The sequence below is a fragment of the Arvicanthis niloticus genome, chromosome 7 (genome assembly GCF_011762505.2).
Source record: "Arvicanthis niloticus isolate mArvNil1 chromosome 7, mArvNil1.pat.X, whole genome shotgun sequence".
Lineage (NCBI taxonomy): Eukaryota > Metazoa > Chordata > Mammalia > Rodentia > Muridae > Arvicanthis > Arvicanthis niloticus.
Window position 1 is genome coordinate 88,807,448 of NC_047664.1, and position 24,803 is coordinate 88,832,250.

The window sequence follows — 24,803 nt, forward strand, 5'->3', positions numbered from 1 at the left end:
AGTTGAGGAGGATTATATAGACAGTGGTTTGATGTCCACTGAGAGGCGCTATGTGTTTGGCCCTGTGCTGATTACATGTGTTACTTCATTTTCACTGTAATGTCAGAGCTCTGCTGTCCATGTCATTGCTGAAGAAAGTGAACATCAGAGAACTGTCACCTGAGGCTACATGGGCATGAGGCGGCAGGTGGAGGTTAAACTCAATTCTGCCTGCTTCTCACTTCAAACTGGTATCGGCGCACCAGTCTCTCTTTACATAGTAAAAGGCATCCATCCACTGTGGTGTTCTGTTCCTCCATGCTGGCCTCGTCCAATGTGAAATCCCCCCACAACCCTCAGATATTCATGGTACAAAGATGCTGGGCATCTCCCACACTCTGAGACTTCATGGGGTGGGGAAGGGGAGGGGGAGGAAGCTCTTTTCTTCATTACATCATCAGTCTTATTGTTCTCTCACATAGTTCTGAGGGAAAGACTTCAGTAAAATCCACCTCCCATGGCTTCTTAGAATCTTTAAAACTGCCATTTATCTTGAGGTGAAAGCAAGAGACTCTCTAGCATCTTCAGTGAAAGGTTATTGTTTCACTTGATTGGAGGAAAAGATACATTCCCACACGCACCAAAGAAACTAGCAAGGCCACGCCTCCTCTTTCACGTTTTTTTTTTTATTGCTATGTGTTCCCAATACAACAAACAGCATCAGTAGTGTACACCTTGATAAAAAGGAGCTTTCAGCTTAGAAGAGAAGAGCGCATAGGTAGAAGGTGGAAGGAATATATACATCTTACAGGAGGTGTATGTGCGACCATCTTAGACTCCCTGTGGACCAGATGTGTGTACACCCAAGCAAACTAGAGAGAACCTCATTCCGGTGGAGTGTTCAAGAGAGAGAGGAGAGAGAATGTTTTAAGGCTCAGGGATGACTTAACTATCAGGAAATCACCGAACTCGACGGTTAAAATTCTTGCATGAAGTAGCAGCAATGGTTTCGAGGTATTGAGTCATAGCTTAGGCTGTTCAGTTATGATGGTTATAACACAAAAGGCCTTCCCAGGCTGTGCTTTGAAAGGATAACACATCTCTACTTTAGTCTGCGGAATGGATTTCTGGACATGTTTAGAAAATGACTTCAAAAGCATGCTCACAACATGTTTGTCTTTAAGTGCAGTTCAGGAAGTACTCATTACAAACTTAAAATATGTTTTGTTTGAAGCAGAGTCTTGCGACATGGCCCAGGCTGGCTGCACACTCACCGTAATCCTCCTGCCTCAGCTTCTGAATGCTGGGATGACAGGTGTGCACCTCCTCACCTGGCTTTAGAAATCTTTCTAATTCATTATTTATTAAACAGCTAGCTGAATTCCTGACTATTTTATGTGTCCTTAAAGGGGTACAAGTTACTGTGTGGACTACTTAAAAAAATATAAATATTTAACACAAGCTTTACCTGTAATCCCAGCTTCTTGAAAGGATCACAAGTGGATCACAAGTTCAAGGCCTGCCTGGGCAACTTAGGGAGATCCTGTCTTGATAATATAAAAGGGGATAGAAATACAGTTCAGTGATGGAGTGCTGGCTTCCTGTGTGCCAGGTCCTGGATTCAACCAAGCACTGCCAAGCTTGTTCTTTTTTTAAAAGTAAGAATCTGTTTAATTTTAGTTCTTTGAGTTGGCTGTGTGCTCAGTTTAAATCTGTCCTTTCGGCACAGAACATAGCACACGCCTCTAATTATGTCTCTCTAGTTTACTAAAATGTCATTGATATTAGTGTCAATATTAAAGACATGAAAAGAAAAAAAATCAACTCTTAAAATAAATATCTTCAGATCTGTGTGCTATATACAAGTGCTATACATCCTCTCCCTGGAGGGAGCATTCCTGGCTTTGTGTGAGCATGTTGGTCACTAACAGAACTACCAGCATGGCACTGCAGTCCGATGCATTGTGACTGGGAACATTTAGATATGAACCATGCAGAAAATAAATATCTCAACCATGACAAAGACTCTCTTCCTTGAACTTGCTTTCAAAGCACTAATGTGCTCAAGTGTTGGTTTTAGCCTGATGATACTTTTCTCAGCTCTGAAAGAACACATACAGCACATTTGTGATGATCACAGTATATCAAGTACAATTGATAGCACACGAACAGGACATCACTGAGATGCTACCCATCGCCACTGATGCCCTTTGATGTGATGGCAAGAAGGTTGGGCTTGGTCTTGTACAAGCTTAGCCACTGCAGCCTGTGCAAACAAACACATGGAGACACCAATCCTGTTTCCTTTGTTGCAAGAAAGGAAGGCAGTAGATTAAATGAGTCACCTGTACATCTGCAGTGTCAACAGATAACAAACAGCAAACCCCCTCTTTACATTGTCAGTAGCTGTAACCCCAACTTCTTCAACCTATTCTGCTTTGAAATCAACTCATGGAATGTCACATAAGGCAAAAACAAAAAACAAAAAAACCCAAAAACCTCAACGACAGGCACCCTAGAACATCCAGAAATGTAAGATAGTAAACAATCATTTGAGAACATCTTTTAAAATAATACTGATTTCTGCAATGTACAGTATTTACACGACAGCTGCAAATTTGCCCATACAGTATTTCTAATATAGATAAATAGGAATGCAAGTCTAAGAATTATTTCCAAAATTTCTTGAAGCGTAAACCACTGGCATTTGTTTGGATTATTCTTAAGTGTAACTTTTAAAAAAGCAAATGAGCAAACCAGTTGATATGCACAATCGGCTCCAGTCTCTCCTCTTCCTCAGAGGGCAACCCTTTCTGTTTCCTTTTTGTTTGTTTTGGGGAGAGATGTCCCTGGCTGTCCCAGAACTGGTGGCCACCCTCTTGCCTTAATTTCCCAACTGCTGGCATTCTAAGGCAGAGGTCACCGCTGCTGCTGGGCTCTTTCCTTCAGAAAACCGTCTTTGGCGCTTTCTTCCAATGGATTCTGGTAAACAAGTCGATGGGGAACAGGAGGAGGATGGAAGCGACTAAAAAGTGAACCAGCACTTCCTGTCCTTCCATGTACAGAGGACGTGAGTAAACCTTTTGTGGAGAGTACCGCTTTTTAACAAGCTGTATGCACCATGCAGGGAGGGAGGCTGTCCAGGTTTCCCTTTGACTTCTAGCTCCACTAGTCGGTCTTCTCATCTGTCTGAGGCGGTTGACCTGGTTGGATGTCTCCTGCTAATATTCTTTGCATCTTTCTTTGGGGTTCTTGTCTGGGGAAAAGCACCTATTGAGTCACTGGTAGCAGGAGAGGGGGCAGCAGCCACAGAGGAGGCAGAATGGAAGTGAGCAGTCTTTATGGATGAGGAGGATGGTATTGATTCCAGCGTCTTTCTTCCAGACTGTTTTGCTTTCTTACCCCGGGGGAAGTCAGTGCTAGCTCTGAAGGCGGCATCTGCATTGGGATTTGCCATGGAAGAGACGCTACTCAGGGATTTCTTAGCACGGGTCCCTGAGTAGTAAGGGAGAAAGGTTGTAGGCATTACTAGGGACCTAGGGAGGTCACTAGGGCCAAAGATAGCATCACTATGGATTTCAGCAGCTTCTTGAAGGTATGGTGGTGGTAGGGTACCACTACGCTTGCTACATGACTCACAGCATAACTTGTTATACCCTGGTATAGAGCAGTATCTTGCTAGCACCTCCATTTGACAGAATATGGACTTATCACCCAAACACGGCTCATCTGCAAAAACATAAGAAAAAAAAGACACATGCATAAACCTGAAAAGATCAAAGAAACAAAAATTATTAACCAATACAAACAGCAGATGGATGGATAGACTTAATAGATAGCTTTTGTTTTGATTTTTAATTTTTTAAGGCAGAACGTTGCTGCATTATCCAGGTTAGCCTCTATAGGGCTGAGAGTATACGCATGTCCCACCACACCCTGCTAAACCAAGCAGCTCTGTGTCTACAACCCACTTGGCATGATCACGGTTTCAGTATCCCCAGCAGAAGCTCTCAGATCACTGAGGAGGAATGCGGTCTTTGAGACAAAATTGAGATGTGTATCTGATTGCAGAAGGAGAAAAATTGCATTCGTTGTGAAGATGGGGAGAAGCATCCTTTTTAATTGTGTAATATTGAAGTTTGCCTTTCTAATAATTTGCCTCTACAGTGATTTTCAATTCACAACTAAAATGAATATTAAACACTGCTTCTGTAGCTAATTAAATCATTATAATATTTTAGCAAAGCAAACAATGACCACTTTGACTAAAATAGAATTGTCTGGCTTGAAACCAAGTTTCATGATTACAACTGGGCATTCTTGGGTTCTTACTCGAAAACAAAACAGCTCTATAAAATATGTCAACTTTGTTCTAAGTAACTCATATTACATTTAATTTTATGGACCTGACAGTATTTTATGTTTATTCATATGACATATGAGGATATTATAGAGATAAATGTGGTCCTGTACCATTTAAAGAGCAGAGTTATATAGCACCTATAGACGATCATTATGTAAGAACACTCTTCAAGGTAACAGATCTGATCCATGATGCCAAAGAACTTTTGAGAGTTCTTTTTAAGAGGGTCAGGTGGTGACGCTGACAGCAGGCTACTTTCTTGTTTCATGTGTCCTTCCATGTCTACATCCCAAGTTGACAGCCATGCTGTCATGACATTTACAGGCCTACTGCATTATATGGAGTTTGGACACTTTATGCTTGCTAAGGTCATAGCTAGGTGGTGTTATTGATGACTGAGGATTTGTGAGATTATTTTTTTTAGCTGTAAAAATATCAGTTCTTCACTTGTGAACTGCATTTCCTGTCTGTCTTGTCTAAAAATAAGCAAACTGCCCTGTCTATAACTAAGGCTGTAGCCTCTGCTGAGGGAGTCTTTCTCACAGACATTCTTTTTCTCCATGATGTTAACACCGTTAGCCTGCTACTGATGGGAGGATGGGCCCAGAAACATCCTCTGTGCATTAGAGAAGGGCTGAGATGCAACTCTTGTCTAAATGTGAGCACCTGGCCACTGCAGCGTGGCTGGCAACCCAAGTCCCATTAGGTGCAAGAATGTTCTTCTGTATAGAGGAGTGAAAGATACTGAGGACAAGCTTCATCCTAATTTTGTAGGCACAGATGAGCAGGACTTAAAGGTAAAGGAGTATTATAACCCAATATATACATACACCAAAATCGATTATTAAAGTGTATATATAATATATATTATAATATATATATTAAGTATATATAATTAATATAAATATTAAATTATTTATATAAAGATTATATAAATCTTTATAGCCTTCTCACACCCTCCTCTTAGGTCATAAGAACGGTGGGAAAGGAGCTTTATGTCAGACCTCAAAAGGTCATCCAATCAAATCAAATCTTGGTAGTTTACGACCAAGGGCTACCCTACCTGTTTGGCTGAAATAGCATAGAAACATGTAATGTCAGGACACCCTAAATTGGCTTTAAACTTAGAACTCAGGACAGAAAAGCTCCTGAAACAAATATGGGCACACTAACACAATAGTGCTGTCTCCTCGGCACATTGATTTTACAATGTCTTACCCACTACCACCAAAAGGAACAGGCTGACAGGCAGCTATGTGCACATATTTGAGCCAGCAGAATCAACGGAGCTTACCTAGAAAGTGTTCGGCTCTGACAGTAACAGTACACATGAGCAAATTAACACAGCAACAGGAAGTTTTAAGGCGTCTAATTGGGTTTGGTTTGCTTCTTCATTTTCCAAGCCTTTGTGTTCTAGATTGAAAATCACTTTCCAAAGGACAGAGCTAAATAAAAAAGTCCTATGTCTCCCCCTTGTGGCCATGTTGGTTCTTACCATTTCTTTTTCTTTCTTCCTTTTTATCAATTAAAAATGACATTTTATTTTAAAATTAATTACTATAATTATTGTCTAAGAGAAATAAAATGCAGTCATAATAATAGTTACAGAAAATATCTGAAAATATTCAACATTAATTAGTGATAAAAATAAAAGTATTAGCAAATTAGGACTACAAGGGACCCAATGTAGTAATCAATATCCATAAAAGAATCTATGGCAAATATTAACTAATGGTGAAACTTTTAGAAAAATTTCACTTTTATTTATTATTTTTCATCTTATTCTCTTTTTAAATTTTTATTATTTAATAGTTCTTAAATTTAAATATATTTTGTTCATAACCTTCCCCTTCCCCAAGTCCTTCCAGAATCTCATCCCTAATGCAACTTTAAGTTCTCTCTCAAAAGAAAGAAACAAAACTCAATAACAAAACCCTCCAAAACCAAGAAAACAAAATAAACCCCCTACAAACAAACAAAGCAAACAATCCACCAAATGTAACCAAATAAAAGTGTGTGTGCGTGTGCATGCGTGCGTGTGCGTGCGCGTGCACGCTTTCCATGAGGCCTATCCTTGAGTAGTTGATTAATTTTCCCTCTTTCAGCAGGTATAAGTGACGGACAATTCAATTGTTAACCTTTACCCTAATGTGTTGTGGTTTGGTTTAATGGCTTGTATTATGTTAACTGGGCCCCCCAAATTGCAAGAGAATCCACATGAAAGGCGCTGAGGGTCCCTGACCTCCGTTGGTGTTGATTGGTAAATGAAGTTGCTGGTGGTCAATGGCTGGGCAGAGAGACAGAGGTGGGACTTTTAGGATTCATGGGCAAGGGAGCAAGCGAGGGAGGAGGAAGGATACACCAGGTCTGAGAGGTGCAGAAGAGAGAACATAGCCATCATGTAAGAGTCAGAGATCATGGCCCAGGAGGGCTGTGGGTCTGGGTCTGGGGCAGCCAAGATGGAATATAGGTTTTAGTAAATGGTAGGCTGGGATTATCAGAAAGTACACCAGCCACGTGGAGGTTAGGAAGCAGTCCAGCCATTGAACTGTTTAAGGCATATTAAGATAGATAGATAGATAAATAGATAGATAGATAGATAGACCAACCAAACAAACTTTTACTTTCAAATTATAACTAGTTGGGTTACTCGGGGAACTGCTTGCTTTGGGATATGTGCGAGGTATCTGTATTGAAGTCAGAAGTCACCCTATGTACAAGGCGTCTATTTTGGAATTGCACTTTGTACATATGGGTAGTTATTGGAAAAAATCTTAAGGTTGAGTCACATAATCTCAGTAGTATCTCAAAGCCTGCTGTAATAATCTAACTATAATTCTGCAAGATTAGAAAGGTAAAGAGTAAAGGGGGGGAAGGTAGTCCCCAACAGAAACTCACATTGAAAGAAGTTATCTATGTTTGACACAGCCCCACCCAGTATCCCCCAATGTACTGGTTTTAGTAAATCAGTGATGCTGGCTCTATTTCAAACAGCACTCTCAGACTATTATTTCCAGAGGTGTCTTCCTTTGACTATTTCTTGGTAAGCTAATGCAAATTCCAGATGTTGTTATGCTGAAAGGACTTTCTGCTTTCTGAGGTTCAACAATGTCACAATGTTAAGAACAATTAGTGACGCTCTTACCATTACAGGGAGGCAGCTGGCAGGCTCTGACGGACTCTGGCTTTTCGCCATCACAGTGGTCTCCAGTCCTACAGAGAACCTGTCTCACCTCTGTTCCTTCACCACAGGTCACTGAACACTACGGAGACAAAGGCTGCAATTACAGATGTTGATTCTACGGAGCCAAGACACATGCATGCTCCTCCCAGGATCTCTACCCCCACAACACACATGCCCAAACCACTTGCCAGCTCTGGAGTTCACTCTCTATGGAAGACATGCTGCACAGAGATTCTGAGGCCAGACCATCCTGGACTCACAGAGACTCTAAGGCCAGACCATCCTGGACTCATACTTTGGATTCCTTGCCAGGTCCTAGTCGGCAGCCCCCAACTCCTTTATTTTTCTTACAGAGAGCAGAATTTACTGACAAGAACTTCCAGACTAAGCTGAGAAACTTCTGTACTGTTGAGGTAGACCAGGCTGGGAGAAGCTCAGTTCCAGATCTCTAAGGGGAATGGACATTTCTCCATATTATCCCCTGTGGATGACTGGTCCTTTCTTCTGTACCTGTTTTCTGATGTTCCAGCTTTCTATGAGCCCTCTTATTTTGAGTCCTTAGAAATACCAAGGACAGGTGGTAATACAGACAATAAAATGATGATCCAGCCAGTCACCAAATACCATGTGACCCCAGGCTGTGGCTATGCACTGAGAAAGCAAGGCACACTGTCACTGGACTGAGGGCAAGAACAGACTAAGACAGGCTTCACAATGCTCTGTCCTGAGTGAGAGTCTGGAGCTGCTCTGGTCCCTGTCCTTTAAAGGCAAAGGAAGCCTTGCTAAAAGGGATTACAAGGTACTGAATAAGGAGTTTGGATTATGGTGGTGAGCCTTGGTGGAGGGGGAAGATATGGTTAGACCAGGTACAGGGAAGAACAAGTCACATGAAGGAGTATGCTTGCACAAGCATGATTTTGGAACAAGAAAGCTTACTTAACCAGCTAGAACAAGGATGGAGTAAAAGGGTTGGAGGCTGGGGATGAGTACATGGGGTTACTGATGTCTAGGGTCTTGCATTCTGTAGTGGATCAGAACTTATGTAAGAGGAAGTCACTATGATCTGTGATCACTATGAAGATTCAGGGGCCTTTCAGATGCCTCTGTCTCTCCAAACACCTAATCACGGTTTGTCCCTACCACAGTTATTAATAACCACAAATGCTGTCGGAAATTAATTTTTCCTAACCCCTTCACACACTGCATGCTAACAAATACCTCACCTCATTCCAGGGCCCTGTTTTCCACTGGGCTGGGCAGGGTATTCTGTTACAGGGCCGGCGGCTCTCAGGACGGTCTCCCAGGCAGTACTTGCTGTGCACTGAGCGGTTGGTACCATCCTGGAGTGGCTGGAGGCAGCGCACGGTGCGCAGCTGGTACCCAGAGCTGCCACAGCTTCTGCTGCAGTGCTCCCATTCTTCCGCTGCCCAGCTGTGGGAGAAGAGGGAGCAGTGAAGAAGACAGTGAGCATGTGCACAGCGCGATGCCTAGGCGCCTCCCATGTTATGCACCGTATGGGGTAAACAACTTTCTGACTACAGGCCCAACACTTTGCTTTTTAACAACAGAGGAATTTGGCTAGTACACTCTTATTCATGAAATACTAACCTCACTTACCATTTCAATATTCTAGCTTTCACTCTTATTGGACCTCAGTGAGCTCAAGAGGAAGCATACATGCAGGCCTTGATAGAAAGTACCTAATAAATGCACCTAATAAAAAGGTTTCCTCAGACTAATGTTCAAACCTATCTCCAATGGGACATTCCTAAATCCCAATGTCACCTACAGTGGGTTAATACTGAGTCAGCTGTGATTACATTCTCTCATAAGACATGTCTTTATTCTAAACACAATATTTAATTTTGACAGACTAGGTCGGTCTTAAACTACGAAAAACAGTGTACTAAGGTACTGGTATACTTCTATGTTAGGACTTTGTAGTTATAGAAGGGTCAGACAATCTGTATGCCTCAAGTATTTGCCTACTGACTAACCAGATGGACGAGGGAAAAGCCTGACAGAAAACCTCAAGGAATACGTGGTGTACGGATGGTTAAAGCAGTGTGGTATGCATTTCAAAGCTGTGAAGGTATTTATCAGTGTACACCACACAGAAGAGCCAAGTGCCTGAGTTGGTTCAAGTATATATTAATTACCTTGATTTTAACATTATCAAAGTATACTTGTGTACCGTAAGTGTAATTACTTGCCATTAAATTATTTCTCCAAGTACACAGTATACTAGAAAAAATAATCATGCTGATCGCTTTTATCACTCGGAAGTTGCCTTCTGATGACAACAAGGCTTCAAAGAACTTAGGTAAGAAAAATATGTTCTATAGAACTGAGAATCAAAATGACCAATTTTCAATAACTCGGGAATCTAGCCAAGAAAGGGACAGATATTTTAAGATTCTGGGGGAAAACAGAAATGTCTACCTACATGTGTGTCTCCCAGAATTAAAAATCGAGAGTAGAAGCAAGACATGTCTCTTAATTGTACTTTAACCTCTTAGATGCTTTTCCTAAGTATCTACAGATAAATCTTCTATATACATTTTTTTGTTATACTTTAAGATCCTGAAGAGACTAGTACCTCTTGCAATGGATGAATGAACCAAGAATAGGATGTAACTGATTCAGGACACCCAGGGAGAAAGGTGTGTAAAAGCCAGGCCCAGTCAGAACTCAACTACTAGGATACCTGAGTATTTAATATTTAGATGTGACTGGTCTTCAAGACCAACAGTTTTACAAAGAAGGAAGCTACATTCTGCTCTTAGAGTATGGCTCACCTGTTGAGACTCATATGACACTCACCCCAGATACCACTGTCAGTAAATAAGTCCATGTTGTTAAAACCAAGAAAGACTAGGTTAAGTGTGCTCTACAAAGAGTGTTGAGGAATGTTTGATCTCTGGAAGAAACTCGACATTCAACATGTAACCTGTCAGTTCCCTAGAGAGTCAATGGGTAGATGGCAACACTTAGATGAAAATGGGTAATAATCAAATATCCAAAGAAACAAAACAGCTAAAACTGTATTTGTATTTCAGGGGTGGGAATGTAGGGAAAAGCAGGGATCACAGCTTTATATATTCCTGCCCTTGTGATAAGACTGACTGCTTAATAGGTAAATGCAAAAGCTTTGAATTGAACAGAACATTAAAGGCATTCCCAGTCCCATCATGGCAGCAGGGTCACGTGATTCAGTGCTTACAGCGGGTGTATGCACTCCTGAATGTTGCACATGCGTCTGATGGGTTTCGGCTTTTTATTGACCTCACAGAAGCTGCGGTGAACCATTTTACTGTCGCTTTTCCTCCGGCATCCGTATTTTGTATACTGGAATCCTGAACCAGAAAGTAAGTTTTGTTTATTTACTGATGGCAAGCATTTGAACATTCATGAATGCATTCCTTTAATAAACATCTGAGTGCACATAATGTGCCAGGTACCATAACAGGTGTTACCATTTAGAAGTGAATAGAGATGAATTTAAAATTAAAAGGCCCATTTTCTCAGAACTTACGTTTAGTAAATGCTAAAACATGTTAAGCAGTACCCGTGAACTTGCGGGAGAATGAGATAGAATGTTCACACTGCTGTGTGAGAGTAGGTTAGGTAACCACTGTGGTGATCAAAGGTGACTAGCATGGGCCTTTACAGAGCTCAGTGATGAACTTTCTGCAGGGGTAGAAATGAACACACAGGCGCAGCCATTAGCTTAGCTGATGGGAAGGGACAGGGAAGTCTTACAGACCAACCCCTTCTTAAGAACAGTGGCGCTCAAACTGTTCTACATGAAGGAGATGACATAACATCTGTGCCACATACAGGAAAGAATATGGGACAGGTTGAGTGCTTCCGGTGGGTGGAGACCATGCCATGCGTGCTTCCGGTTGGTGGAAAGCATGCCATGCGTGCTTCCGGTGGGTGGAGAGCATACCGCTTGTGAAGAGGAAGGACGTAAGAAAGCATCAGATCTACAAAGTCATGAGCCCCACCCAGACAAGCATTTGGACCTGGACGTCAGTATTTTGATATTTGTAAAACAAACAAATCCACAGACAACAAAACCCCTTTACAAACGGAAAACTTTGTAGCCCATATAAAAATTGTAAGGAAGCTATATGAAGTTAGATTAATCATCTCATTTACTGTCCAAATTATAGCTTGCTATGCGTGCATGTTTTCCAGGTTGCAGACCTCTGGATCCTTCACTCCTGAACATTTTGCATTACCACAGAATAATTCATAGAAGATATTATGCAGACAATATTCAAAACCTGCCACTGTCCTTGTAAAGTTCTATCCAGTGAGGAAAAGAACTTTACCACTCAGGGACCATGCGGTTCATCTAACATCCAAGTCCACTCAGCTTCTGCCGACAGGAATAATTTCCCAAACTCCGTCTTTACGACGTTTACTACTCTTGGGCTGTTGCAATAGGCTTTGTTTAATGATCCCTAATGGCGAGACTTGGCTTATTGTAACTCTCTACAAGAACACTACTTGAATGACTGTGTGTCTTCAGGGCCACATGTCAGACAACTGAAGGATTTTAATTGCAAGAAGAATATAATTGTACTCATCCATTAAGTTAAAAACATTATCATGTAAAGAGAGAAGAAAATCACTAAAGGAGGAATCACAATAATCTTCTCTTCCAAAACAGTGAAGGGAGCCCTGTGAGGCAGGCACAGATGCTATGCATATTAAAATGTCACTGATAACCCTGAGGACTATGTCTATGTGGAACATAGAAACAGTGAAAGTCCAAATTAAATCAGTATCTATCTTGCAATGGGGAACAAAGTGCCATTCTTAAAGGCACAAAACATTTTATGCCCTTTCTGGAAACACTGTAGAAATACAGTCTGAACATTAATTAAATTTGGTTTACCCAGAATTCTCTACTATGAATAATTTTTTTTCTGCTTTATTATTCAGAACTTAATTAGATAGTGATTATTGTAACTATTCTGCTTGTAGGGCGAATTCTGTCATTGCCTGTTTAATACTAGGGTATTTGTTGTGCAGAACTACACAAACAGATTGATAAAAATGGGGTCCATTTGTGGATATGGTCTGGGAAAACTAGAGAAGAAATTCAGTACAGCAAGGCAGCATGGTACTTGGCTAATTTGGTCTGAATCCTATGTTTCTGGAAGAACTACTTACCATCCCTGTTTAAATTTCACCATCAGTATAATAAAGATTAAAAATAGTACTGACATCATAGAGCCATTGTATGGACACACAGATATACGAAGCATTCAGTAGCAGTAGCATCAAAACCACAGCATAATTAGGTATATAGATGGATGTTATTAACTGAACTCTTGCTAGCACAAACAGAAAAGATGTGCATACACATGGAAAGCAAAATGGAGAAGAGGCAGGAGCCTTCGTAAATGGGATTGGAGGAAGTTTTAGATTTTGGGAAAAGCGATTAAGGTGCTGCCGTGTTGGGGTCGGCCTGGTGCTGCTGTGTATTCAAATGCTGAATACTGGCCCCCAAGATGTGCTTACAGTCCCATGAGTGCATTCTCATACACACCAAATGATGATGTTAAAGGGTGGTCGCCACCCTTCTCTGACTGGTTAAATAAAGAAGCTCCAGCCAATGACTGGGGAGAATAGACGTAGGCAGGGTTTTGATTACCAGGTTGGGGGTCACTAGGAAGAAGGAAGGAAAGGAAGAGGCTGCCATGAAAGGAGATGGACCATGGGCACGTGACCAGGAGAAGTGCATCCTGAACACAGGCTGGCGGACCAAAAGGCAACCGGGGCGATACTCAAACAGCAAGTACTTGGGAGCTCGGCTGGGAATTAGCCAGTCTAGCATAAAAAAATAGATTAAGAATAATTTGTCCAGTAATCATGCTAAAGCAAAATAAATAAATCTAACAGGACTCAGTCTCCATTATTGGGGGAGCTGACGGGGTCATATTAAGAACTACTGAGTTAATTAATAACTTTTAAAGCAACACTACTGTATTGAACACAAGACATGAACCTTAGAGAAGAGAGTACGGGGATCTTAGGTCCTCCATTGGTTTAAGTAAGTGGTTCTCAACATGTGGGTCATGACCCCTTGGGGGGGTTAAATGACCCTTTCATAGGGGTTGTCTATGAGCTCAGAAACACAGATGTTTACATTATAATTCATAACTGTAGCAAAACTGCATTTGTGAAGTACCAATATAGAGTGATAAACTGCTTTGAAAATGAATACAGCTGTTACCTCCACCACAGGGTTTGGAGCACTGAGACCAGCTCTTCAATGCCCACTCGAAGGTGTCCAGCTCCTCCTGGATGACGTTGTTGCTGTTGATGGTCGGCACCGAGTCTTCATGGATGATGTACTTATACGTCAGGCTTGAGTGCGTGTCGTTCTCCTGAGGTATGATCTAATACATGTGTGAGATATGTAATTAGTACATAAACAGCAGGAGGCTTCACTGGGACCTTACGCATCTCAGCATTCTGACACTTCCAAAGCTGGAAAACGTTTAAGGTAGTTCTCAGAACGCTCTGCTTCCCATCAACTCACGTGGCTGAGTGCAAATATTAAAGGAAAAATACAAACATACAAAACTTGGAATATAGTGATATAAAATACATGCTAAAGAGTAGAAATGTATATTATCAAAATAACCATTATTTTCTATAAGTTACCTTAAATTGTACCATCTCTACAGTGTATTTTAAAGTTCTTTATAATATACTGTTTATTATAATGACCATGTTCCTTCCAGAAAAAAAAATTTGGAAGAAGATACAGAAACAACAACAATAACAACAACAAGACCATTCATGAATATATAGAACAAGAGAAAAGTCAAACTAACTTTTATTATTTTGAGATGTTCCCTCAAGACACTGTCATCATGTCTCATGAACACAAACAGTATAAATCAATGAATATTTGTACCTTTATGGAGACTTCAGACTTTCCTCAGAACTGTAAAGGCTTCTGTACCCTTTAACTTTTAAATACTCCATTCATCACTACATATAATTTTCCTTCTATTAATTAATTGGGTGAGAAAAAGATCATTTATGTGTATAGTTCCCTGATTTAAGATTTTCTTGTTCCTTGTCAATTGTGCATTAATTGTACAATTACACTTGTACAATTGTTGGTCACCTTCCCTCTCTTCATAAATCAACACTTTTTCTTCTTTCAGTCATTGTGCTGTTTTCCACATGTCCAAGACTGAGTTCTGAAAGCTCGTGACTTCTGCCTTGGTCCCACTGGCTCCGTTTCTCTGCTTACTCTCGGGGGAATTCTTCACCAGATATTATGGATGCTTAAAGAGCTTCCAAAGAGGCTCATGTGGTATGGGAAAAGGCCAGCCAGCTGCTACATGGGCAAGGTCAGCATGATAGCTGAGGTCTTTCAACAGCCATAGGACCGGAATGTAAGAGCAGCCACTATACAGAAGCCTCATGAGAGTCCCAATGTCCCAATGGTCTGGGAAACTACTTTCAGATATACCATCCACAGACACTACAGAACATGCTTCTGTTTATCTACTGTGTTGAGGGGACTTTTCATGCAGTATCGGAAAATGAATTTTGACATATATGTGAAAAAGTAACTTAATTTATACAAAAAAAGTGTATAAATGATTCATAAACCTAAATGAAATGTAAAACCTTTAGAAGATAAATGTTTTGATGTTATGCAAAACATTATTTCATAACACCTTGTTGGGGATTGGTCTAGGTATTCAAATGCTAAATACTGCCCCCAAGGTCTTGCCCATCCTCAGGTACACCAAGGAACCCGCCACTGCTTCCTGTGAGTTCTTAGAGCAGATTCCCCAGGGACTGCTAAGTGTGTCTCCTAGACAGACAGACCCCCTCCTCAGGACTGTGACCACACTTAGAAAAATCCACCACCAAAGGAGCTCAAGTGTGCTTCCACTGCGGGTGGTGGGCAGACCTTCTCACTGATAATCTCTCAAGCCCCTAATGAATACTTCTCTAATAATTAACATAATCTGCACATCAACAATGACTTCTTTACACTGTATCTCTTCAAAGTTGCCAATACACTGACAGTCACCTAAATAACAGATTTTCATGCCAGTGGCTTTTCTTGTTAAATTCTGGTATTCTCTGGAACATGTCTGAGACCACATTTCCTGCTTTTATAGGTAAAAACTACTGATATAGGATTCTTGATTCTAGGTATTCATTGTATATTATAAACAACATGTTTACGCAACAAGTAAACATAAAGATAAAGACATATCTAAGTCAAACTACAAAACTGGCAATACCCTAATTCTACACTTCTTGCAGACATCCTTCCAAAGGATATCAGGCACTTTAAATAATTTGAAAACTGCCGAAAGAACTCATTGATAATACACTCATACCCCAAACACTGCCAAAGAAACTTCCCCATACAGAAGGCAAATAATGGATTAAAAGGTACATCAAAAATGCTAAGCTCGTGACTATAACAATTTTTGTTTCTGTTGCCTTTACTTTGTCATTCAAGAACAATGTCATACAGTTAAAATGTACGAGATTTTAAAATGTATGAGTTAAAATGTTTCACACAGACAGGGAGAAATAAAGAGAATTACAAAAAGAAACAAGGAAATAATCCAGTCAGATATTTTAGCTAAGTGTGTTTTCAGGTAAGTTAAATTATAAAATTATAAACAAAATGAACCATGTAACATGCTGCATGGCACATACCAGAACGATAACAGGGTCATGTAGCGGCCCATCCGTGTGGAGGGTTTCAATGTCATCTTCAATGTTGTAATCCCACTCCACACCGAGATCTATGAAGGTCCGTGACTTGGCTTCCTCCCCTTTGCCATTTAAGATGTAGTGACCTGTGGCTTGGTTCTTAATGGCTAAATGACAGGGAAGGAGTGATGGGAACACAGTTATCATATGGCAGTGTTCATGAGGCATAGCAAGTCTCCCCCATTCTATTAATACCAGCGACTCCTCTTCCTTATCAGTGTCAAGCAGTCAGGATGAAGGTTAGTTTCAATTGTTCCCCATTCTCTTCATTAGGCATTTAAACCATTGAGAAGCATTTCTACTGAGTTAAACAGGTTAAACGGGCAGAAAATAATGTTTGCAAATATTCTCATTTGGAAACATTGTCAAAGATATTAGAAGATTCTAACTCACTCATCCCATGTTTTCCTGGAAGGTGGGACCACTTTGGATATAATACTTTGTTAATACAGTATCTCTTTAAAGATTGATACATATTGATTTGATAGACACCCTAAAAAGCTGAACTGGTTTCCAGGCCAATAATTTCTCTGATGATAGTAAAATTGCCAGACCACTCAGAAATTCATATTGTTAGAAAGGATGTTTATTATTAATAGATCTTAATGCATTACAGATCTACTGTTATTATAATATATAATACTTTTCTAGTGGGAAAGTAATAGGTTAAATTTACAGGTTTGAATTGTCTATCAGTGAGAAAACATTTCACATTTCTAACATCACTAAAAACATATTTAGTTAAAACCACTTGTTTTATATTTATTTCTCTTAAGCTTTTAAGATAATTATTTCAAGAATAATCTGAATTCTAGAGTGAAGGATAGGATTGTAAAAAAATATCGAAAAGAATTATAAGCATGCTGGTTTGTTATTGCCATCTAACAATAAGTATAATTTAAATAGCTCTTTAACCACCAAAACATGGGAATGAAAACCAATTTGCTACAAAATATCCTAGAGCTGATGGCTAACTTTCTTAGTGTGTGAACAGAGTGCCCAGGCCTTAGCATGACAGTCATGATTACACTTTTGAATATATTTAAAAACAAACTACAATAGTATTGGGAATTCTACATTATTCTCCCATATGAGAGAAAAAGAATCTGCTTTGCATTTACCTGTGCCAATCAAAAATTGACAACTTCTAGATATTAGGAAAAATTCACATTGGAATTTCAAATTTTTCCTGTGGCAGCTTTAAACCTATCCATTTGCCATTTTCAACAAATTATTAATCAGCCATCTTCAACATAAAAACAATTATTTTTCTATTAACTTCCTTTAATGTGATACATTGTATTTTTGGCATCTCCTAATTTGGAGCAAAATATGATTAATAAATATAAACTTGTAAAGTTGTTTCCTCAGGAGTTATGAAGCAATTACCTTTTCTACCAAAAGAATTTGAAGTTTCAGTTTTAAACATTTGTTTTAATGCAAAGAGAGTTGACAGAACTCATTAAACTTTACATAATATTTAATTAATGACTTTTTATATAGTCCTCATCCTGAACAGTACACACACATATATATACATATATGTATTATATATATATGTATATACATATAATACATATATATATATATATATATATAGAGAGAGAGAGAGAGAGAGAGAGAGAGAGTACTTAAATACATACATATACTCCATGTGTAGTGTCTTTGACATTTAATGTTGAAGTGTACAGAGAGGCAGTGCCAGCAGACAGAAACACTTACCAAGAACATGAGGAGAAGCCTCGTCTTCTTGGATTAACACATGTCTAGCCCCAGGGGGTATATCAAACATCTTAAGGTACCCTTAGCATGTGTAGTGAATGTTGGAGGAAGCAGAGAAAACAAAAGCAACACTATGGTTAGTCCAGCACTGCATCCTTAACCTGCTCCTGTATGCAGAAGAGGGCATCCATAAATGGAAGGGAACATCTCAGAAACTAACCTCACAGCTTGGAGACATCTTGCATGAGGAAAATTCATAGGTTGTGCTGACCTATGAATTGCATCAATAATTCAGGCAAACGGTTTTGCTTTCCTGAGTCGCCCTGTGTGGTTCTAGTTTTCATAACTACCTTTTAAAGTGGTATTGAGTATTCATAGAAGCTGTTAGGTGGTGAACTGGGGATATTCCTTCTGCCTATATATTGTTATAAAAGGCTTCTATATATTGAAGTTTTTAAAAACTTAGACACCCACTTTAAAGAAATACAAAAGGAAGACTGAACACAAGGTGTGTATTGTATATTGCTTTTACAAATGCTTCAACCTCCGTCTTCTAAACCAGGAAATATAAATTAATAGCTTTAAATTGACCACTGAAACTTAGTATTATCATAAGCCCTATAGTTATATTTAAAAATCACTTACAGTCCTATCCATAACTATAAATCAACAACAGAACAAACCGGGAGGCAGAGATGCTGTATCTCCTGTTCAGTAAAAACGTATGAGTCAGGTCCAGGTGAGGCAATGCCTGCTATAATCCAGCATTTTTTGAAGCTGAGGAAGGATAATCTTGAGTTTGAAATCTTGTGTTTAAGAAGATGCTGTCTCTAATAAAAATGAGTATAGGAAATTATGAAATCTAAACCTTAGTACATTATGGAGTACCCAGTTCATATAATCTAGGACATATGTACAAAGGAATCCAGATAGAAAGATATAATTGCTGATGGAATCAGAAAAATGTTTGTCATTTGCATATGTATAGTTAATATTTAGCTATAGATAGACTTACCCAACTCTTACATAATATGTATTAGGGTCCAAAGTGAAGGTAAATGTCTCCTAGGACCAGGGTTTTCAGCACCTTAACCTGAGTTATAGCCTAACACAGGAGCTGTACTGTTTGCCTGAGTGAGCACTGGCTAAAAGCAGCATGCTGAAGATGTCACAGAGTGCACATCAGTGTGCAGCCATTTATGGATGCCCATCTTTCTGCAGTGTGCTACAACTTACCCAGCACATTTTTAGCTTCTCTTGTTTCAGCAAGAGAAATATTACGAGCTCCTTTGGGTAAAACGAATGCGCCTCTCGTCTTCCCTTAAATAGAATGTCATTAATTAGTGGAGGTTTCATGTTTATCAAAGTCTTGCTGTTTCATTGACTACCCCATAAGCCATTACAGATTTTATTGGGCAAGATATAAAACGTTCTGAAACTCTAAAAGTGTTCAAGTCAAAATGCGTTTACAGTAGTTAGCAAGTGCTGATAAACTGTTAATAGTCAATGAAAGTAAGACTGAGCATAAATGCAGAGTGATGGAGGTGATTTGAAGGAGGATACTTGCAGATTTCATTTTCCAGAAACGTGAGTTCCTTATGGCATCTCTTGCTTAAATGTTTGCCTGTTGGAAAAGGTTAATTAGTCTATTGCATGACTATGACGACATTCATGAAAAGAAATGGAGGCTAGGTTATCTCTGACCACTTTGAATCTGAGTGACTCGGGGGATATGTCACACATTCTTTTGACCTTGACTCTTGCTTAGCATGATTTTTTGGAGGTGGTCTGAAAAACAGTGTCATGTCTTTGTATTATACAAGATGAAGAAAGAATTTTCACAGTAAAAGAAGAGGTTTCCTTATATTAATTCATCCTGAAAATAAAACCAATTATTTTACACCCCCAAATAGAAAAATAAATGTGGCTTTATTAAAGCAAGCATATTTCACCCTCTCATTGTAATGCAGAGAAAATTATAGTTGATGCTAACAGAAGTGTAATATTTCAAACCTTAATTCTGTTTGCTTTGTTACAATAATGCAAAACATCCAGCCAGAAGTGGCATTATTTGCTTCTGGATAAATTTCAAAGTAAAAACCATGATAATTCATCATGAAGGAATAGGAAAGACATCAAGGATCAGGGCCCATATTTGAAAAGTGGCTACCTAGATCTGTCATCCAAAACACATCACAGAATAAATCTCATATTAAAAATTTTCCAAAGTCAGTTAGCCAGGGTATAATTTATATAAAACGGGACAGCGAGGATTGCTCCATTTAGATGAAGACTAACATATCATTTTTATGCATTGCTTTATAACTTATAATTGCTTAAAGTAAACCAATTTTAAATGATTTGTTTATTTTATGCATATGGTCCATGTATGTCTGTATACCACTTGCATGTCTGGGACCTGCAGAGGTGAGAAGAGTTCACTGGAGCCCCTGAGACTGGAGTTACAGATGGTTGTAAGCCACTACGTGGGTGCTGGGAACAGAGCCAGGCTCCTCTGGAAGAGCAGCCAGTGCTGTCAATCTGTGATGCAATTCCCAGCCCCAAACCAAATTTCTTCGTGTTCTCTCATCCTGTCAGACACTATGTTGATAATGTCAAAGGATATTCAAGAGAATCTTCGTAACAACATCCTGCCATATTTACCTTTAGCTGCTAAATTTCATAAGGCATTTTCCCAAGATACCCTCATCAAATAGATGACTATTTGTTATACAATATAAATGTTTGTATGCACATATTGTGGAAATTCTTATATAATTTATGCAACTACAAATATTTTACCTATTATCTATTGCATAAAGATAGCTTCTAGTACAAATTTTGCTTCCTTGATATGTATAAAACTTTAGGTTCATGCGTGTGAGGGCACACATATGAACAATCATATCTCAGATGATTTTTGATTGTATCTCTCTTTTTCTTTGCATTTTCTATACAATATAGTTCTATTTTGTTTAAAGTAAACACGACAGATTATGCTTTATGAATGATAGCTCCATAAATATACAAACAAAATAAAATTGCCCACTTTTAAATTAGATAAGTGAAAATGATTCATGTTCAAAGTTATATTTAAAGTTTTGTAATATTTTATATTTCCAGACAATAAGTTATATGCCACATATATTTAAAATTAACCTTTAGTCCCATACACATTTAATTAAATTCAAAATAACATATAACACAGATTTGTTTCCCCTAAGCACTAAACTACTACAGTGTCCCTTATATTAATTAAGTAGTTATTTTCCTCAGGGATGCTATGAAATATGAATTAATAAGTTATTATTGTTTAAACTACTTTTTAAAAACTATCTGTTAATTTCTGTGATACACACTAAAAAAAAAATAATCCCCAAATTCTAAAAGATGTCTCAAAATGACAAACATCAGAAAAGGGTCTCAATTCAGGAGAACACTCATCTTACCGAGTTTCCTGGGTGTTCTGGTAAATGTCCCCTTCACAGTTCGACAGTGGGAATTGTCCCCTCCACAGACCCCACACTTATCCTCAACCTTGTTGGAGCCGATTTCTTTATCACAGCCCACTTTCTGTAGAGAGAAGAACTAGGTTGATCCTGGGCAAAAAAAACAAGTCAAGAGAATGGTGCTATCTCCGCGTGATTCATATATTCATAAAGGCATATGGTAATGTGGCAAGCTGTAAAATGGTGTGGTCTCTTAAAGGTGAGTTGGGATGTCAAGTAAAGTTGCCCCCAAAATACAAGAGACTCTCACAAAACCCTGAATGAACAAAGTTAAAAGACATTTTAGAAGTGAGAAAAGTTCAAATAATTGTGAAACTGCATTCATAGAGAGAAGGGTTAGAGATCAATATTTATACACAGCCGAAAGCCAGGGTTAGAGATCAATATTCATACATGGCCGAAGCCAGGAGAAGGTGGACGTAGCACACCAGGGAAGCGCTGAGAATGCTCAGCATGGGCGAGGCCCTGGTCAGGCGAGGTGACATTTTAACAGTCAGGCAGCAACAACCGAAGGTTTTCTGGACTTGCTAGGACTTTTAAGTAAGTGTGGTACATGGCAGATGATTGTACTTACAAATTTGATATAAGTATGGGTAGGGAACACACGTTTAGTACTAAATACTGAAGGAATTAAAAATGATGACAATCACATTTGACTGTCACCATTCATATCTATTCTTAAGCATTTTATGTTGGAAACCTAATCCCCAATTCAAAAGTAGTGGGAGTCAGGGCTTGGTAAAAATCAGGAAGTCAGGTGTGGGCTAACAGGTGGGTGCTTACAGGTGTGGGTTGACAGGTGGGTGCTTACAGGTGTGGGCTGACAGGTGGGTGCTTACAGGTGTGGGCTGACAGGTGGGTGTTTACAGGTGTGGGCTGACAGCTCTCTAATCTCAGCACTGCGAAGGCTGAGGCAGGAGGAAGGATCACAATAAGTTTGGAACCAGTCTGGGCTACAGAGTGAGCCCAGAGTTATCTCAAAACAAACTAAACAAAAAACTGCCATGATTAGATCATGAGGCTCCTCCCTTCACAAAGGAATTTTTAATGTTCTTATCACAGAGATGGGATAGTTACCAAGAACTCTGGTGATTCCCCCAGAAGTTCTTTTATTGTTGATTATAGTTTTTACTATACTGTTTTTTTGTTATTCCAAATGAATTTGCAAATTGCTCTTTCTATCTCTATGAAGAATTGAGTTGGAATTTTGATGGGGATTGCATTGAATCTGTAGACTGCTTTTGGCAAGATGGCCATTTTTACTATATTAATCCTGCCAATCCATGAGTACAGGAGATCTTTCCATCTTCTGTGATCTTAGATTTCTTTCTTCAGAGACTTGAAGTTCTTGTCATACAGATCTTTCACTTGCTTGGTCAGATTCACACCAAGGTATTTTGTATTATTTGTGACTATTGTGAAGAATGTCATTTTCCTTATTTCTTTCTCAGCCTGTTTATCCTTTGAGTAGAGGAAGGCTACTGATTTATTTGAATTAATTTTATATCCAGCTACTTTGCTAAAGTTGTTTATCAGGTTTAGGAGTTTAATTTTTGGGGTCACTTAAGTATACTATCATATCATCTGAATATAGTTATGCAGATCTGCAAATACCTAAACATAGTAAAAGCAATATACAGCAATCCAGTAGCCAACACCAAACTAAATGGAGAGAAACGTGAAGCAATCCCACTAAGATCAGGGACTAGACAAGGCTGCCCACTCTCATCCTACCTATTCCATATAGTACTGGAAATCCTAGCCAGAGCAATTAGACAACAAAGGGAAGTCAAAGGGATACAAATAGGAAAGTGTGGGTGCTTCAGTCCTTCTTAGAAGAGACAAAATACTCATGGGAGCAAATATGGAGACAAAGTGTAAGACAGAAACTGAAGGAGGGGCTGTTCGGAGACTGCTCCACCTGGGTAGCCATCCTATGTGTAGTCACCAAAGGCAGACACTGATGTGGATGCCAGGAAGTGCATGCTGACAGGAGCCTGATATAGCTGTCTCCTGAGAGGTCTGCCAGAGCCTGCCATATTCAGAGGCAGATGCTCACAGCTAACCATTGAACTGATCACAGGGTTCTCAATGGAGGAGTTAGAGAGAGGATTGAAGGAGCTGAAGGGGTTTGCAGCCCCCATGAGGAGAGCAACAATATCAACCAACCAGAGCTCCCCACCAGCCTAAAACACCAGCCTGGGAGCATATAGGGAGGGACCCATGACTCCAGCTGTATATGTAGGGGAGGATGGCCTTGTCAGGCATAGGTGGGAGAGGAGATCCTTGGTCCTGTGAAGACTGGATGCCCCAGTGTGGGGGAATTTGAGGGTGGGGATGTGGGAGTGGGTGAGTGGGGGGCATATCCTCATAGAAGCAGGAGTAGGGGCAATGGGATGAGATAGGGGGATTCTTGGTGGGGGGAGGGGATAACATCTAAATGTAAATAAAATATCCAATAAAAAATTAATTTCATAAAAAGAGTGACTGCTTCTTTCTATCTTCAGTTCCTAATTCTCTTTCCCTTCTACCATGGATGACGCCATCACCACATTTCTTTTCTGACCTAGAACCATCAGCCAAAGCACCTAAACTCATTTAGCGTGAGCTTTACTCTCTTTGGGTTTTACAATTACCCAGCCTATGGCATTCTGTCATAGCAACACAACAGCATGCTGCAGTTACATATGAACAGGAAACAAAGTGCATTATACAAAGACCAAATGAGACAAAGCTCTTTCTGTTGCCTACATTTTGGCCCTGACGTAGAATTCAACATTTAAGTATAAAAAACCATTGGGAAGATATGGTAAAAAAAAAAAAAAAAAAGAAAGAGATTTCTATATTAATCTTTTAAACAAATTTAGAATTGAATTTTTATTAAAATAAAATTTAAACTAAAATGTAATACACATACATGTATTGAAGGATCCTAAATATAGTTATTTTATAATGGGGGAATCAGATACCAAATAAGCTGGGGGATGCTGGGAGGTGTTGGAGGATGCTGGGAGGTGTTGGAGGATGCTGGGGGATGCTGCTGCGGGATGCTGGGAGGTGTTGGGGGATGCTGCTAGGGGATGCTGGGAGGTATTGGGGGATGATGGAGGATGCTGGGAGGTGTTGGAGGATGCTGGGGGATGCTGCTGCGGGATGCTGGGAGGTGTTGGGGGTGCTGCTAGGGGATGCTGGGAGGTATTGGGGGATGCTGGGGGATGCTGGGAGGTGTTGGAGGATGCTGGGGGATGCTGGGAGGTGTTGG

General features: G+C 39.6%; 1 protein-coding gene across 2 annotated transcripts in view; it reads right to left on the bottom strand.

Annotated features, from left to right (window-relative positions):
• Positions 1 to 646: 646 nt before the first annotated feature.
• The window catches only part of Adamts3 (ADAM metallopeptidase with thrombospondin type 1 motif 3), a 212,053-nt gene continuing 187,896 nt past the window's right edge, over positions 647 to 24,803 (bottom strand). The window contains exons 15-22 of one of the 2 annotated variants that reach the window (XM_034509359.2): positions 21,482 to 21,605; positions 18,033 to 18,113; positions 16,254 to 16,417; positions 13,780 to 13,945; positions 10,750 to 10,882; positions 8,750 to 8,957; positions 7,488 to 7,605; positions 647 to 3,708 (exon numbers count right to left, since the gene is read on the bottom strand). In XM_034509359.2, coding sequence (XP_034365250.1) covers positions 3,161 to 3,708; positions 7,488 to 7,605; positions 8,750 to 8,957; positions 10,750 to 10,882; positions 13,780 to 13,945; positions 16,254 to 16,417; positions 18,033 to 18,113; positions 21,482 to 21,605 — 1,542 coding nt within the window. In that variant the 3' untranslated portion in view covers positions 647 to 3,160. Of the gene's footprint in view, positions 3,709 to 7,487; positions 7,606 to 8,749; positions 8,958 to 10,749; positions 10,883 to 13,779; positions 13,946 to 16,253; positions 16,418 to 18,032; positions 18,114 to 19,268; positions 19,353 to 21,481; positions 21,606 to 24,803 lie in introns of both variants that reach the window. The other variant, XM_076938761.1, reaches the window with a different exon arrangement.